Here is an 18,703-nt window from a genome sequence, read left to right on the forward strand (position 1 = left end):
ACCTGTTCCAGCATGTCCAGGCATCATATTCTTGTTCTGCAGGCCCTGGACCCCAGCGTGCTGCAATATATCCAATAAGTTGTAGCTGTAAGTCACTTTTTGCCCCTCCAAAAAAATTGCTTCCCAAGCACTTTTGCTTCCAATACTGCCCCCACAAAGATCACATCCAGAATTAAAACTGAGTTGTTAAAAACAATGAATTGTATTTCTTCTTAGAGCATCTGGATAAATATTCAATAGAAACCACATTGCATGTAAAAAGTATACAACAATATTGGGTTAAATAGGAAAAGAAAATAATGACCTGTTTATAAAATGAGAAGTGGTGGGATATTCTACTTTCTTTTAATCAGGTTCAGGGAATGTAGCTAGGAATACCAAAGATAAATTAGAGCTCCACAGCATCTAGGTTTGTATAAGCAATGCATGTTTCTTCAGCATGTCTTCTTGTTAGGGCTTTCAGCCAGAATACATTCCCATTCTAAGTACCAGCTTCCCATTGAATTAATTGAAATAGAAACTGCATGATATGAATGACTTCCCCTAAAATTAAATTACATCCAGGCTAGGTGTCTTACCTATAAGAAAGCATAAATATAGCAATATATATGCATGGGCATGTCATTCATTTTATTGGAGAATTAACCAAGCTTTCTATGCAACTAATGTATATTGTTAGCAGTGTTCATGCAGGCATGTAATACTGACTCTTCAGGAAGAGACCTGGATGCATTCCAACTTACTTAACCCTTAAAATGTTACTGATTAGCAGGAAAGAATTGGCATTCCCAATGTATACAAACTACATAAAAAATCCATTTGGTCAGAAAATAAGGATTGGGTTTAAATTTCACAGCACACAAGGACAAAGTGAGAGCTACCACAGTTATGATGTTGGCCCCATGGGAAGGGTCTCCTGGGTACCTGCCGGGGTGGAACATATGTTCCTCCTCACCCCCGGCTGCTGGCACCTGGGTGTGCTAGTTTAGGCATGTAATCCATGTAAATGGCATCAGCCCCTGAACCCCAGGGTGCATCCAGCTGGCCAATGGGTGGTTCTGCTAAGGCAGCACAGCCCAAAGGCAGGGGAAAAGGGGTTGGCCCCTCATTTTCAAGAAATGAGAGCCCTGCTGCAGTCAGTTTGCAAAGCTGCAAAGGGCTCCCACTGCCGAGCAAACAGTCCCAGCCACCTCCAGTTCGCACCCCACAAGAGCAAGGAGCCGCGTACCAGGGAGCAGAGCCATAAGGGAGAGCAATGCACAACCCATTTGCAGGCGGATGCCACCCCTTGTAAAGCATCCCTGTCCTCCTATGGTCCTATCTGAAAACCATCAGCCATTTCACATGGAGTCCTCAGACCATAGTGCCCTTCATCTCAGTAAGATCTTTAAGGGTTAATGGTTCCTGCTTCGTTCCTTGCATTGTGGCTGTTCAGATCCCATATACGTATTTTGGTGTGTAACCCTTGCAGAAGATCTGGTCATGTAGCTTGAAGAGGTGCACTTGTGCACTGCCCACGTAACCATACACCCCTTTGTCCTGTTTCATGTGCAGACACAGAATAGCCATAATTCTCATATGTGATTTATTTTTGAGTACAGTGTATTGCTCTTTTCTGAAACTTTTTCCTTTTTCTTTCTTTTTTTGTCAACTTTCTGCATTGGCAGAGCATCTTGGGATTGAATTTATGGGTATGGACCAATCATTCCTTTTAGCCTGCAGATTTTAGAGCCTGAGAGATAAACTCCTTTCATTTTTTTTCTCCACCTCCCCTTTTCAATTCTTAACCAATTTGTTCATGCTTTAGAAGGGATCATACAGCTATAACAACCACTCTTGTCAAAATGTTAGCAGACATCAGCTCACTAAAATGGTAACAGTGATAGGATATTCAAGCCCTAAGGAGTTCTAGGAATTACTGAAGTATTCATAACATAGTGTACATTCATTTTTCTGCTGTGTAATTTTGACTAGTTTTGACATTTGCTTTTGCTAAGTTCTTCTAGGGTTGCCAGGTTTTGGAAACATTGTAATTATTAAGCAGAATGACTAACTAGTCTATTAAAAAAGATAAGCTGTTATAGCCGCTTAAAATTCTGGAAATTTACAGTTTTGAGCTCTGGTTTCCAAGTTAAATTTTGTGTCTAAATCCACAGCTAGGTATGTTAATCAGATGCATATACATATGTGTAAATGATATGCATATACACATTCATTTCTAGGTCTGTAAATTAGAAGTGAACTGAAAGTTATTTAGGAACTTAAGTAGCGGTCTACAGCTATACTCCAGATTCTCAAGTCAGCAATTATATTCAATATTTCTAATACCAAACTCATATTGCACTCAACCGAGAACACTGGCAGTGGGTACTATTTTTACACTTCAGCTTAAATATAATAGAAATAGATCTTATAAGTCCTCTTCATGAATAGACTGTACTTTGACTGTACTTTGTAATCAGGGGTATAAATAATGCCTCTCTTGAATAGGCTAACTTGAAATTCAAGTCACTTTTAGATTAGAATCTCCTAAAATTGTCAGCAAATGAGAAGAACCAGTTAGTGTTGCTTTTCACACAGTTTTAGTTCATGTTCTTATTAAAAATGCCCCCACAAAACGTCATTAACTTAAGCTTTGAACTGTGGAAAACCCATTACAAGTCCAAATTTAAAAAATCTCTCACAACCCAGCTTATTGTTACTATCACAAGATAATATTAATTCTCACTCGTATGTACTAGAAGATACATGGCTACATTAACATATGAGGAATTAAATTAAAATCCTTTAAAAAACTGACCTGCAAATTTTGATTTATATATGAAATTACATCAGCGGAACCACCTCTTGGAATAAAATTCTTTTAAAAATCCCCAGAGACCTGTGGGAAGCAAAACTTTAAAACAGAGCAAATTTAAGACCATATATATTATCAATTATGTATAAATTAGGGTGATGTGAAATTAATTGCATAATGTGCATGTTCAAAAGGCTTCAGATCAGAGGGATTTAGCATCTTGGCTCAAGTCTCATGTTGATTTGATTTTGCTAGCAATCTGCAGGGGAAAAAAATGTATTCAAATGATTTTTAATACTTAACAGGCTAAAAACTTTTCTAAATTCTCACTGCACATACATTCCTTTATGGATTTTTCCCCAAGGCTGCTATTAATTTTTTTCAAGCTAGTTTGATGAGCACTGTAAACACAGCACATGTTATTTGGCTGGGCATCATTAACTGGTTCTGTAAATGTTAAAACCCCTTAGAGAGAGAGAGGGCACTTTTGGGGTGATACCTGGTATAACCGCAAGTGCCCTGTTGGAGTTTGGTCCTTGCTTTGTAAAACTCTTCTGGCCTTAGGCAGAGAGGCCAAGGCTTGTCCTTGAGGCACTGTCTGCAGACTGGTGGCCAGGATCCCCATCACATCCCAACTGCCAGCATCCCATGCCTGCCTGCATGCAGCAGCCCCTGCAGGACACCCAGGTGTCCCCCAGTTCACCCCTGCTGTCCTGGGTAACGAGACCCTGTTCGCCAGTAGTGCAGTCAGGTTTACATGGGAGCTTGCTGGTTTGCTGGGCAAGACATGCTTGAATGCATGTGGCTTCCCAGGCAGCCATTGCCCCCCATGGCTTGAGGGAGAAACATGGCATAACTGACGTTCATGCACATCATGTCAGGCTGGTTCATCCTAAGGGCCTCATTTTGAGGGGTGTGAGAGGTAATTAAGGCAATGAAAGCAGACCCAGAGTTTACCATGCCCCTCAAGACCTACAGTCCCAGCAGACGTACCGGTGCAAGGACCGTTCCGCAGGGCTGTACTCACAGCCCTGGTCTCTTGCTGCACCCCCCTCCCTGCAGTGGGTGAGAGCCCAGGAGCGTTGCACACACAAGTGACAAGCTTTAACCCACTGACAGCCTTAGCAAGGCCATCACTGGCCAGCCGCCCAGCTCATTTGCAATAGCCTCAGCCTGGATTAAACCTCCTGGAGTCAGTGCAATTTTTCCCTGAGTATAAACAACCAATACCAGTTTCCACTGTTAATTAATCTTCTTCCTCCACTCCCTTCCCCTCCAGAAAAACAGGTCGATATGTCCTTATTCATTTTGCTTTCACAACCTAACAGCTGGCAGCGTGACCAAAAAAAAAAACACCAAAAAAAACCACCAACAAAACCCAAAAGAATAACTGAAAGCATTTCAAATTTGACCCTAAATTGCTTAGTGCAATTCTCCTGTTTACTGTGACATCCTTGTAATACACCATTTCCATCACTAACTAATAAGCGCTTTCAGAAGGGGCAAAAATGGGAAGGGGATCGAGTGCCACTAACTAGCCTAGGCAAGGAGTTATGCTGTATGAGAAATCCCTTCACACTCTGCTTCAACCTTATTTTTTGTCCCCAAGCTTTTCTTCATTCTGTTTTTTCCAGTTTTAAGCATGCTGTGCCAGGCCTGCAGTTGACTTCTTAAACCTTTAACCTTATTCCCTATATTTCACCTTCCTCTTTTTCTCTTTGTCCTGGTTTGGTTTGGTTTGGAGTTTCAGCCCTTTCTTCCTTCCCTTTTTTGACTTTCTGTTCTTGGAGTTATATTTTTGTTTCCTTTAATACATTTTTGCAGCATCCTAGTTTTACCAAACTCACTTCTTCCCCCCCTTCCCCCTTGTTAATAATCAGTGCTATTAATTTTGTCTGACAATGCTCATGACGTGTTTGCTGGTGTTTTGGTTTACAGTGGGTTTGGCTTGTATGACAAATTCATTCCATGGTAAGGTGCATTGTATCAGAGAAATTAAGATTTCTTTTTGCTTTGTGGTTTGTTGCATGGAATATTTGCCATTTACCCACAGCAGCTTTAAAACTAAACTAGATAAGCCCAGGAAACACATCGGAGGAATGACTGCTCCCTCTTCAGTAGAGAGCATTTTCTCCTGAACTGGCATGGCATTTATGACAGCACATCACTTAAGTGCCTGAGCTTGGACAGAGACTCATGGCACATGTGAGAAACCATTGTGCATCTCTGTACTTCCTGGTGAATTGCCCCACAGGCCTTTTATGTTCATGTAAGTCCCTTCCGGCAGGAATAATGATGGCATTTATCGCAAAGATAGTGCAGAGCTGTGCAGCTTTTATTCATTCATTTATTTTTAATCACCTGCTGGTATTCTGACTATGGTCAATATTGCAGTCTGACCTAAGGCTACCCTCCGGTATGGATCCTCCAGGGCAAGTTTTCTGGACTGGCTACTTAATCAAAAATAAGACTTGAGAAAAGCTAGACGCCACCCATTTTTGTTCCTAAAAGAAAAGGAATGCAAATCCGCATCAGTAAAGCATCAACAGAGAATGTGCCTCTGTTTCAGTGTTCCTTACATAATGTTTTCCCAGCACAGCACGCAGCGATGCCCTCTGCCAAGCGTCAGCAAGGCTGGAGTGCATGGGTAGCTCCAACCCATGGGTACTCCAATCCAAACACTAACACTCCAATCCAGTGCATGGGTAGCTCCAATCCAAACACTACCAGTGCTACTAATGTCTTTATAATGGTGAAATATCTCTGATGAATGAGTTTGGTAAAAAGTTGTCATCATTGAGCAAGCTGCCACTCTAGATAGAGCAGTTCCTTTGTTGGACACAGAGACACAAGTAGAAACCCAGCATTCCTCTGATACAAGGCACTACTGGTTGTTGATATTGCTGTGTTTTTGGAGGACCACTGGAGAAAGAGTCTGAATTTTACGATCAGAGCTCAAAATGTGTCTTCCTTTCCATTGGTGATATAATTACAAGCCAAGCTCACGTCTCAAATATAGGTTATTTTGAAATCTCTCCTGTAAAGACAACTGAGATATAAATTGACACAGGGCAGAGTGACTTTGGATATGAAAACAATCCAAGAAAGATAAGATGAAAATAAATTTCTTTTAAGGTCCATAAAATTGGCCTTCATTTCAGCTGTCTTTGCAGAGTAAAACTTCCAAAGCATTTGCAAATTAATGTTATTACCTTAGTGCATTGCATTTTATTTCCAGCAAATGCTGAGTGTTTGTCAATTGTGAAGTTGTTTCTTAGATATTATTCATGTTGACTTAAAGAAACAAAAAAAAAAGATTACTTTTGACTGTAATTGTACGGATGGCAGCTCATCCCCAGTAATGTGTTAAGAGCTTATGGTGTAGTCTGTTCTCCTTGCAGTCAATAATGAGTCTGCCTGAAGTGTGGTGGCTGTGTTTTGGTGTGGCTGTTTGAATCTGTGCAATGGTTTGTAGCATGCCAGCTGTTGACTGCGTGCTCCATGCCTAGCCATCCTCCATGTTGTGACCTTCTCTGTTTTTGTCCCTTTCTAGAAGCTGAGGAACTGTACCAGAAACGGGTGCTGACCATAACTGGCATTTGCATTGCTCTTCTAGTAGTTGGCATCATGTGTGTTGTGGCCTACTGCAAAACCAAGTAAACTTTTCTCTTATTTTTTATATCTGTGGTTTTTAGTCAGGGCCTTCCCAGTTGACTGTATCTACTAGTCCTCTGAGCATAATGTTGTATCTGGGTTTCTCCAGAGCTGAGCTGAAGAGACAAATCTGTGGCCAGGGTGTTCTGGTCCAAGACAGATGGGTGCAGGTCTCCATGTCCATCAGCAGTGCAAAAATAAGACAGGTATCTGAAAGGTTTCTCACCCTTCAAATGTGACTCAAGCGAATTATCACTGACTTGCAATTCTTGTCTATCACCCATTCCAGCTGGTTTCCCCAGCTGGAAAGGAACAAACCCCAATGCAAGATTCATGTTACTCTCCAGCAGTAAATTTTACATATCAGCCTAGTTTGTTTGTACTTGAGGCAAGATTAACAGTGCTAAAAGTTACTAAACACCGAAGGCCAAAGACCTGAATGCAAAAGTGCTCCCAATGTAAAAGCAGGCACTTAAATGCATTCTGTGAGTCTCTGTAAATTACTGGGGGTGACTCTCAAACACGCATGAGGCACTCTGGACCATAAATTATGCTGAACATCAGCAGGATTTGTGCTGCCAAAACTTCTGGCTCCTCTTATAAATCTCCCCACCAAAACACAGAAAACCCATATCATAAATCTTCCACATTGGTATAAACCTGATTGCAGGGCCTGATTGGGATTTGGGTTGTTTTTCCTTGTAAGCTCCACCAATAATGGATGTGTTAAAAGCAGGGGAGGAGGGGAAACATTTGCCCCCTCAGTGAGAACCCAGCCACACACACACACTGCTCCCACCCACAACCTTTTGCCAGTGGTCAGTGGGGAGTGACTGAAACAGTAATACAGAATCAGATGAATACTGCTTTTAGAAATGACAACTGGCAAGCCAGGGCAGCTAAACAATATCTTTCCTGGTCCAAAGTTCATCAAAATCAGCCAAGACATCCCCATGAATGAAGTATGGGTCCTGAAGTATGGTTTTCTATACAAAGAACCCCCAGGATCCATCAGGGGTCTAGATGTTTTGTCATGGTTTGTCCCAGATGTCAGTGATCACTGCCAGCCAAAAGCGAAATGTTTTCAAACACAGTTGATGAGAATGAAAGTGCGCTGCCAATTCATGGCCCTCCAAATGCAGCAGTGATGCCACACGGCTGTCTGTGAGATGTTCCCCCATGCTCTTTCCTCCTGGGAAAACCCAGAAACTGGGGGAAATCCTGGAATGGTGTTAGGAGAACACACTAAATAAAATGAGTTAGAGTTTTTTGGTCACCTTGCAAGAGATGTTGCTGGTCAAATGATAAGGCAGTATCTTCTGACACTGAATCTTAATTCAGAGCTGGTTTATTTCCAAGTCATTTACATTAATGGAAAGGCTTCTCAGAATAAGTGAAGTACACATAAATTGCCCCATTATTCTTTCTTCTTAGTTTCCTGGAGTAATTTCATTTTTTAGGTAGTGTCCTTTTACTAGAGGACGAATGGAAGCACGGATGATGCTTCCATGCTTCCATGGATGATGGAAGCACGCAAAATGCAAATACATTGATCACTGAAGGTAGGAAATAATGCAGTTTCCTCAGGACAGATTCCCAGGCAATACATGCCAGGATCTCAGACCCATAGATGATGAACTCAAACTCCCTCTACAACCCACTTTCTCTACCATGTCAGGGGACTCAGGTTGTCCTCAGTTCGCAAGGTCTCCAAGGTCTCATGGAGGGGTGCTGTGAAATCAAGTTAAGCCTGTGTCTGTGTTGCTTCTCAGCTCAGGCAGGTCTTTGGGGAGCTGCTCAGGTATTTCCTGGCACTGCACTCTCCGTCCACCTTAAGCACCTGTGTGTCCTAAGAAGATGCCTGGTTGTCCTCGAAACACAAAGCCCTTGTGGACCGGGGACTGTGTCCTGCTGAGATAGGAGCATTTCCAAGGCAGCCGTTTCTGATTATACCATTCATGTGCAGTGACATAAATTAAATGTCTTCCACTGTCCAGGCACGTACACAGAGAAACTATGTAAAATGCAGTGTGTCAAGTCAAGGTTTTTTTGTCTTTAAGCTTCCTTGGCTATCAAGCTTCAGCATATTTATAGTTTTCCCTCCCTCCTCCTTTTTGGAAAGCTTGGAATAGTCCCCTTGAGTTCAAAATGGGATTTAAAACTGTTATATCTTACACTGTCCTACCCTGCCAAAACTATCCACACTTCTGCATACAGCTTAGGGAATTGTGCATATTTTAGCTTACCACAGCCAAGGTCATATGCACTCTGCAGTGCGTTGCAGCCTATATCCTCCCTTCATTTCCCTGGATTCTGTGGCAGGATGATGGAAGTATCGCCAGTACAATCAAACAACATTGAGGTGTATTGATAAATTAAGTCTGGGCAAGGTTTTACTATGCTGCAAGTTTTGTTACAGACAGCTTTTAGTGATCTCCTGAAAAGTTCTCTTGAGGAGAGCTGGAAGGATTAGCACTTGGGGAAGGAGCAACTGAGGATGGGGCCCAGAAAAAGCATCCAAGTCAGCCAGAGACCCTGCCATTAGTACATGTGGTTGGTGGATGGTTCTTCTGAATGCATTAGCAGCCCTGGCACCCACCTGGTAATCATTAGGTTCCAGAGTTAATCAGTTGTTGCTGTAAGAAAACCTTCCAGAGCTGCTAGGATGGCTGCAAGCTCAGGCATACCTCACACGCTCACTCACTTTGGATTGTGGGGGCTTCCTCTGCACCCTTCACTTCTTTAACACATTTATGTATTTGGAGTGCACTATTTAGGCCAGGGATGAATCTCACAAAAAAATGTGTGGCTGCCACATCACAAAGATGTTTCCCAGTGGCTGCAAGCAAGGCCTGAGCCGAGGCCACCATTCACCCGTGGTGAATGGAGAAGCATAACCTGGTGCACTGTCAGAAACCTGGCTATGGCCACGGTGAGGGTGTCAAGGTGGCTCAGTTAAAATCTCTTCCCCCTACCTTCTGAGTGCAGAAAATAGCACCTCCTGAGATGGACCAAGGTTTAGAAATGGCTTCCCTCTTCCTTGCATTTTTTTCCATCCCTGTGTGGCCTGCTGAGTCCTGGAAGGGTTCCCACACATCATTCCGCCTCTGCAGGTCCCCACAGCTCCAGCTGCAATTAGACCTGCAGCCTTCAGAGTTACTCTGAGATCTTGCAGCAGTGAGGAAAGTGTTGGCAAAAAAAGTGATGTTACATTATTATCATCTTTATCAACATGCTGAAAGGTGCAGCTGCTTTCCCTTTGCCTATTAAAATTGTTTCCGTGTTTCACGCATAGGAAGCAGAGGAAAAAATTGCACGACCGCCTTCGGCAGAGCTTGCGCTCAGAAAGAAACAATGTGATGAACATGGCCAACGGGCCACACCACCCCAACCCGCCACCGGATAACGTCCAGCTGGTGAACGTAGGTTTTACTGCCCGCATTTCAGCCTAGGTGCTGCCCGCATTTCAGCCTAGGTGCCAGTGCCACAGCAAAACTCATTTTAAAAGCAGCTTTTAAACTTCTACGTGACACAGGCTGGTGACTGAATTCTCTTGGCTTTCTCCATGCAGAAACAATTGGGGACTTCGCAAAATATATGCAGTAAAAAAAGACACATTTCTGTAAATGACCAGTTTACTGTGTCTCAGTGCTGAAGCTGTGCCCGTGGATCTGGGACAGCAAAAGCAAGAAAAACACCTCAGAAAAAAATACTAGCAGGGCTAAATAACTACAGCAGGGCTAAGTGCTGTAGGGATGAATTTCTTCAAGCACACATGTCTTTCTCTTCCTACTGCCCTTGGCTTGATGGTTGGTGAGTAGGGACAGGCCCTTGGATCAGGAACATGACATGAACTCAGGGAGACAAGTATGAATGCTCGACAGTAGCAGTGACTGTGGAGACAAGGCTGGGGCAGATACTCCACCAGCATCCCCCAGCCATTTGTCAGAGCAGAGCAGAGAGTTACTCTTCAACTAATCCCTTGACCAAGCCTTTTGGCCTTAATCACCAGGGCTCACAGTGCCTGGAGCTTCCTCCTTTCTTCCCTTTACCAGGGAAGCCTGCTGCCTGAAGGGAACATTGGCTTCCTACCTCATCAAGCCATCCCCGCTCTCCTGCTCCACATATTCATGACAGCTCGTGGCAGGGGTGAGCCCTGGCTCTGCTAAGTCAATGGCAGCACTCCCACTGACTTTGGTTAAGGCTAAGACACCTTTTCAGAAGAGCTGAGCTTCCAATATTTCCCCTCAAAAGACTTAAATCCATAGTCAGTTTATTAAGAGAGAGAAAACCAGAATTCCCCACTCAGGAGAATGGAGAGTCCTACCAACGACAGCACTGGGGGTGCTCCAGGTGAAAGTTGTGCAGGAGGTTTGGCACTGCACACCTCCTGACCCATCTCAGGAGGCTTTGGCCCATTCTGCAGATCATCCCCTGATGAATAAGTTTGCCCTGGTGCTGCATCCATGGGCACTGAATATATGGGCACCGTTTCCTGCCCAGATTCTTATCCTGCAAAGAACAATTGCTACTGCTAACTACTGCCATCTTGTCCATCAGAGATAGTATTTTTGATGTATCTGGTAGTAAAGGGCGGGGTTGCCTTTCCGGGTCTCTATCTATATGGACTTCTTATTCCCTTGTTAAAATATATATGTTTTTTATAGCCTGAAGGGGATGCAGTCCTTTGCTAATTTCCTCATTTGTTTCCTCCTACTTTGAGTTTAGATGGGGTATGTACGCAGAAGCATACATGGATGTGCTCAAGTGTGTCAATGTGGTTTCTGCCTGTATTTAAGTGACAAAGTTTGTGCTTTGGCACATGTGAAAAACTGCGACTTAGTGGGAAGGGGGGAAGGATTGGAAATTATGTCTGCAAATGCGCTGTGAATTACAGTTTGTAAACCTGAGGTTTGTCTGGTTTTTTTCAGCAGTACGTTTCAAAAAATGTAATCACCAGCGAGCATGTCATCGAGCGAGAAACAGAGACCTCATTTTCTACGAGCCACTACACCTCAACAACACATCACTCTGTGACAGTCACCCAGACACCCAGCCACAGGTATTGGAGGGGGAAGGAAAACAGCACCCGTAATACCTGATCTGTTGTTGTTGCAAAACTGAAATGATGTGTAAAAAAACAAACCAGAAAAATCTATGCTCCCTTCATAGTGTTTTCATTTTAAGACTAGCAATATTTGGTGTCACGTCCCCTAAGTAATTATCTTTCCAGAAATTTACAAAGATCTTTACTGAGTGAATGGCATTCCAATATTGTTACAGTAAATTTTAGTATATGCAAACTGCTAAATCAGTGACAGTCCTGGTGACTGGAAAGCCCTCCTTCCCTCTCCTTTTATCCACACATACAAAATCATCTTGATGCATGTGGATTAATACTAATCACAAAACTCTGCAGCCCCAGTTACCAACCTGAAGGTTACGCTGCACATCCTGAGCAGCAACAGAGCCCTTCCCTTCCCCTGGCTAAACTTCTGCTCACCTGCATTTTCCACTGAACCACCCTCTCACGCTCCCCTCCTTTCTTCTTTTCCAATTGCTGCTCTCCAGCTGGAGTAATGGGCATACCGAAAGCATCCTCTCTGAAAGCCACTCAGTGCTCGTCAGCTCCTCCATGGAGAACAGCAGGCACACCAGCCCAGCGGGGCCCCGGGGCCGCCTCAATGGCATTGGCGGGCCACGGGAAGGCAACAACTTCCTCCGGCATGCGAGAGAGACCCCTGACTCCTACCGAGACTCTCCTCATAGTGAAAGGTAGGACACACCACTTCATTGCTTTCAGCTGGCAAGGCCTGGTGTTTCCAGATGGTTTCAAAGCTTGGGAGCACAGGAGGAAACCCATCAGTGCAGCTATTCATGTAGGGGATACATCTCATTCATAAAGGTTGGGGACCTTGGTAGTAGTTTAAAGTCTACCAAAAGCATTTCTTCCCTTTTTGCCTCTGCTGGATTTATTCCTAATAGCCAGCAGTTCACATTTGGATAAAAACCACTGAAGTCATTTGTAAGAAATTTCCATTGTAAAGTAAAAACTGATCTTTGCTTAATTACCATTTTCTTAGGAGAAGCAAGGGAGAAAACTGAGGGATTCTGTGAGACACAAAATCTGGGGAGAAAGCAGTGTATTGATTCATAGGAGGAGGGCACTAAGGACTCCTAAGCAGTATAGGAATTCTGCCCCCAGCTACTTTCTGGGGGATTCCAGCTCCTAAACCCACTATCTCCTTCAAAAATTTCCCTTGACATTTTATTAAATAAAAGCAAGGAACACAAAGTGCAAGCCAGAAGAACCCAGGTCATTATTAAATCACAAGTAGTTAGAAATAAAGCTGGCCAGTTTTCCAACAAAGTAATTTTTTCTCTCAAAAGGCTGCTTCATGAGTACCTAAGGTCTGCCTTGAAATGCATCAGTTGCAAGAAAACTTTTACTGAAAAAGGCTTCTCAGCTTTAGGCTAGAATTTTATCTCAAGAGCATGAGATGACCCCAGAGTAGCAAAAGAAAGACTGAGAAGAAACAAGACATTTAAAGATAGCTTTGCTCCCAACAATCAGAGGCAGAAGAAAAGGAAAACAATGGATTACTGGACCAATTCTCTGAGCATTATGAAATCACAAGGGATTTGATGTCATGGCATGTCCATGATCAAAAACGAAGCCAGGCAATCCCCAAGGAGACCAAGTCATGTAGGTAACAAATTGTGGTTTCCAGAAAAATGAATGTGCAAGTACAGCAAAAGCTATTTCTGTGGTACTCCCTCTGCTACACAAAGAACAACTGCTTAGCAGCAGGATAAGGCACCATGGCTGAGGGCTCTCTGAATAAGGCCTGTATGACCACTAAGGATAGTGAACTGGCTCTCTCCTTATAACAAAGTTACCTGTTATTTACCATGGAATTTAATTTTAAGACATGGCTCACATGACACAAACAGGCATAGCCCAAATCCAGCAGAGCACTTCAACATGATCAACTTTTAGTCATTCAAGTAACCCTGTTGAAATCAGTGAGAGCTTAGCACGTGCTGAAGTGCTTTGCTGCATCAAGACCTGTAGCAGTAAATACTGCATTGTCTCCTGCCTGGGAACCGTACAGGACGCACGGCCACATGCCCACCGACGGTGAGTATTAGAGCTAAGAATATTTGGGCACCTGTGTGTGAGAAGCAAAGGTCATTTGCACTGTCCTCCCACATTGCCTGGGACAGGCAGATCATCATTCTGATATGAGCTGTTTAGATTTTGGGGAGAGGGAAAGCAGCATATGCCTTTCCGTTTCGATGAGAAGAAAGAAGGCATTTCATCAATTACTGTGTTTCTTGAAGATTATGCTAGAGGTGAAAAGCATCAATGTTTCTGTGATAATTCACCAGGCATTGATGGCCTAGCCTATGCCTGAAATGACTGTGAATTTGGAATGCAGAAGATAGTTCCCTGGGCATTAAATTAGACCTCATCTATTTTCAGCAAGCAGGAAATACATGGCAGATTATTTCTGAGATGGATTGCCTGTATGTGTGTGTATATAAGGGAGAAAATGAGAGTTATTTGCAAGTAAAAATTACTCTCAAACATAAAGGAATGTATGAGCTGACAAATTACTTCCTGAAGCCATCAGTCTGTGCTGTGCTGTTGCTGGGCTGTGCTGTTGCTGGGCTGGGCTGTTGCTGTTGCTGTGCTGTGAACTGGTAGATCAAGGCTGTGCTCCCTCCACCTTCCAGTCCCCAGCTACTTCACAATTTTGAAATTAAATAGAATAGACATTATGAGGGTTTCTTTTGCATTACCCCGTTCTTTTCTTGGATCCCATGCCCTGACACCTGTCCACATAAGCAGAGGACCCAAGCACCTATATTTTAGAAAGTCCTTAGCCGTCTTACAGGAGAGAATATCAAAAAACGCCATCTCTGCATGAAAGTCTGGACTGTATAATGAAGTTGGCAGCGTGTAACTAGTTAACGCTTGTTGGTTGGACATGGATGCATCCTGATCCTCTTTCACTTAGCCAGCATGGTTTACCTCTTGTTGGCCATGAAGCTGGATAAATCTATTGCCTTCTAACCTTCTTTTTGGGATGGGCTAGAGCTGCATGTGTTCAGCTCCTGTGCCTCAGCTCATGGACAGCATCTTGTTAGCACTGCCCTGTTATGGTGTGGGGGAATACACCAGAAATGTGTGAATGTATGACAGCCCAGTATGAGTTACTTGACACTGATGGAAGCATGAACAGTACGCTGAACACATTTAACTAACTTAGTACGTTAACTGAACCAGTTTAGCTAATATCCAGCGTGTCAAGAAGGTGTACGTCCCACACTGTGACAGCTGGGGAAGTAGAAAGGCTACAGTTTTTCAGACAATGACTATTTTAAAATGTGAAAGGGATGAAAGGAAAAATAAAGAAAAACTTCATTCATCCAACGCACAAACCTGTTAATTACCCTCTGCTCTCACTAGCAACCAACTTGATTAATTCCCATATATAACTCCAGTGTTTTTTTTTTTTCTTTCTCCTGTTCCTCAGTTGATGTAAATCAATGTGCCTCTACTGAAACCAATTTACTCTACTACACATCAGTTCAGGATCTGTCCCCATTTCTCTTTTATCCAATAACTCTGTTTTAATCAAGTGAAATATGTGTAACTGAGTCATGGATTGGATAAGAAAGTTGGATTCAGATTTATTTTAGTAATATCAGACTCGGATAAATAAATCACTAATGAAAAATTAAATAACCTCATCAGTCATAGCCATATAATTTGTCTCAATGGGCCTGTGTAAGAGATGGAGATTAGAAAGATTTCAAATTCGGACACAGATGAAATTCAGGCAGGTGAACTTAGGATAAGAACAAAAGCAAAGGCCAAACTGTGCAAAAATGTCCTGCTGGGCATTGTGCCTTTGATCAAGAGGTTTCAGGCAGAAGATCATCACCTGGTGTGAATCCACATGACCTCATAGCATCTCATGGAGCTCCACTGAGTCAAACCAGCTGAGAGTCTCACATTTTTTGTCCTCTTCCTCTGGGCCAAGCTTTGTACGGGCACCTGAGCTTCATTTTCAGAAATCACCTTTGCCCATTACCCTTCCCACAGAAATTTATGAAGGAATAGAGGCAAATTTTGCAGAGCAATCATGAACACTAAGCCAGACAGTCCTCTCTGTCAGCATTTGTTCCCACACAAAGACAAAGAACACTCCCTGTTTCTTTGCAGATAGACCTACCAGCCAAGGTAACTAGCACCCAAGGAGTGGAGCAGCACAAAGCTGCTGGAATGGTGCTGCAAATCCTCCTCTGACTACTTCCCATGATTAAAGTTAGCAGAACGTGGCTCTAGATTTTGTCCAAACTTTGCTTTCCTCCTTAGCCTAAGACAGTCTGATTACCAGAAGAGGGTGAAGCCCCAAGAGGACTGTCCCTCACTTACTTTCCTTTCTCTCTTCCTGTCTGTTTGTGTGCACCCCAGGTTCTGGTAAACTCCTGCCAGAAATGCAGCACCCATTTTCCTTTTGAGAAAATACTTACAAATGCATTTTGTTTCTGGCAGCCCCCTGGTCTCTGAATCCCATTCCTGGATTCGCTCCAGGAAGTTATTCTGGCAAATAATTTACAGCATTTCCATGACTCTTCTGAGTCAAACAGAACCTGGGGGCTTTGCTGTGCTCCTTCTGCTCTCAAATATTTTTGTCCGGAGTCCCAGAAGTCAGCAGTTTTATAGGATTAATAGCAACAGGAAAGTTTTCCTGGTAGCCCCGTGTGAGGATGCTGTGGATCTTAAGTGATCACTGCCTTTTCCCTCCCAGCCCATGAGACCAGCTGTGTTCACAGGTCAGCACTGCTCCTGTGCTTGCAACTTCTCCCCATCTCTTTTCTTCAGGTATGTCTCAGCTATGACGACACCAGCTCGCATGTCACCCGTTGATTTTCACACTCCAACTTCTCCCAAGTCCCCCCCTTCCAAAATGTCGCCACCAGCTTCCAGCTTGACCATCTCCATCCCTTCGGTGGCGGTAAGTCCCTTCATAGAAGAGGAGCGACCGCTGCTCCTGGTGACCCCACCACGGCTACGTGAGAAGTATGACCACCACCTTCAGCAGTTCAACTCCTTCCACCACAATGCTGCCCACGAGAGCAACAGCCTGCCACCAAGTCCTCTGCGGATAGTGGAGGATGAAGAGTATGAGACCACACAGGAGTACGAACCAGCACAGGAGCCTCCAAAGAAACTCACCAACAGCCGGAGGGTCAAAAGAACAAAGCCCAATGGCCACATTTCCAGCAGGATGGAAGTGGACTCTGACATGAGCTCTGAGAGCAGCAGCTCTGAGACCGAAACCGAAGATGAAAGAATAGGTGAGGATACACCATTCCTGAGCATAGCGAACCCCATGGCAACCAGTCTGGAGCCAGCCGCTGCTTACCGGCTGGCTGAAAACAGGACTAACCCGGTAAATCGCTTCTCCGCACCAGATGAGTTGCAAGCAAGGTTGTCCAGTGTGATAGCTAACCAAGACCCTATTGCTGTATAAAACACATAGAATCACATGTAAAACTTTATTTTATATAATGAAGTATTCCACCTTTAAATTAAACAATTTATTTTATTTTAGCAATTCCGCTGATAGAAAACAGGAGAGGAAAAGAAACTTTTATAAATTAAATATACGTATGTACAAATGTGTTATGTGCCATATGTAGCAATTTTTTACAGTATTTCAAAAATGGGGAAAGATATCAATGGTGCCTTTATGTTATGTTACGTTGAGAGCAAGTTTTGTACAGTTACAATGATTGCTGTCCCATAGTATTTTGCAAAACCTTCTAGCCCTCAATTGTCCTGGCTTTTTTGTGCACTGCATTATAATGACTGGATGTATGATTTGCAAGAATTGCAGAAGTCCCTCTGGTCGCTTGTTGTAGAATCCCCAGATCAAGAAGCCCTGTAATGGCACTCCCACCCTACCCACCTCACCAGAAACACACAAACACAGAGAAAAAAAAAAGGGAAAAAAAAAGCTGAAAAAAATAACAAAAAATATTTTCTTCTATAGCAATTTTTATTTGCTTTCCGTATATGAAATGAGTTTTGTCTGCTCTCTGCCAGCCAAAAGGTTTGCTTCTTTGAGCACTGAGATAATAGTAGATCCAACAGCATGCTACTATTAATTACAGCAGGATAACAACAAAAAAAAAAACACAAAAAAACAAACAAACAAAAAAAGCCAACCTGCATTAAATAATGTTACTTATAGAAAGAAAGTAATACTGTGATTTTAAACCAAATATATTATTAATCAGAGGTCAGCTTGTAATCACTAGGAGCTGCCATTTCATTACTTTCCGGATATTAATTGTTCTAGCTATCCCTTGGAAAAAGGGTTTAGGTTAGCTGAGGCTTTGAACCCAATACTCTATTAAGAAAAAAAGGAAAAAAAAAAAAGCAAAAAAAAAGAAAAAAGAAAAAAATATTTATATTAGTTTAAGTTAATGGGGCAAATATAATAGCAGATATCTGTAACCAAGCAAGGAAGAGATCTAGCTGGAAAACAAATGCCACTAATAAAAGTGCAATCAGTTTTCACCTCTATTTTTCATTGTTGATTTCTAACAGATGATTTATCCTTTTGTTTCCTCTCAATTTTCTCCCCTTTCTTCTCCTCAGAAAGAACCCTGACAAGCTTCTAGCAATACCTTGTTAGAGTTGCTGTTGGAGTAAGGGTTACTCTTGGACACAGAATTTAATTCCAGGGAAGAACTGATTTGCTGACTGGTTAAAAAGCATAGGCAAGTAGTAAGGACATAGCAAAAACTTGGAGTTCATTTCTACTCACCTTTATTGACTCCACTATTTGGGTTGAGAGAGGCAAGGCTGATGCAAAGCCCATTTATAATGGCAAGCACACCGTGTGGGTTACAGCCGTAGCGTGCGTGGCTATTTAGATCAGTGTTTATATAGCCAGCGATGGTGTTGAAGTCTTTGACTAGTAATCAACAAGGATGCTGTCAGTGCTGGAGCAGTTGCATCCATTCAGACAGAAGCAAATGGCCTCTTTTGCACTGAATTCCTACCAGTTTAGTCAGGGTCACTCTGCCTCTTTTTTCGATTTTTGTTGTGTGTTCAGTTGGCACAGCATAGACTCAGGATTGATGTGGAAAACAAATGTTTTCCCTAGACTCTGGGGATTCTGAAAATGAGAACATATGTTCTACAGGTATTACTGAACTCTAAAT

The 18,703-nt window shown here is 42.9% G+C and overlaps 1 protein-coding gene across 2 annotated transcripts in view; it reads left to right on the forward strand.

Annotated features, from left to right (window-relative positions):
- NRG1 (neuregulin 1) overlaps positions 1-17,487 on the forward strand; it is a 103,795-nt gene extending 86,308 nt beyond the window's left edge. Inside the window, exons 4-9 of one of the 2 annotated variants that reach the window (XM_009887200.1) lie at positions 1,668-1,691; positions 6,351-6,453; positions 9,747-9,873; positions 11,383-11,513; positions 12,023-12,226; positions 16,350-17,487. In XM_009887200.1, coding sequence (XP_009885502.1) covers positions 1,668-1,691; positions 6,351-6,453; positions 9,747-9,873; positions 11,383-11,513; positions 12,023-12,226; positions 16,350-17,001 — 1,241 coding nt within the window. In that variant the 3' untranslated portion in view covers positions 17,002-17,487. The remainder of the gene's footprint in view (positions 1-1,667; positions 1,692-6,350; positions 6,454-9,746; positions 9,874-11,382; positions 11,514-12,022; positions 12,227-16,349) is intronic. The other variant, XM_009887201.1, reaches the window with a different exon arrangement.
- Positions 17,488-18,703: the final 1,216 nt, after the last annotated feature.

Source organism: Charadrius vociferus, unplaced genomic scaffold, assembly GCF_000708025.1.
Source record: "Charadrius vociferus isolate BGI_N301 unplaced genomic scaffold, ASM70802v2 scaffold586, whole genome shotgun sequence".
Lineage (NCBI taxonomy): Eukaryota > Metazoa > Chordata > Aves > Charadriiformes > Charadriidae > Charadrius > Charadrius vociferus.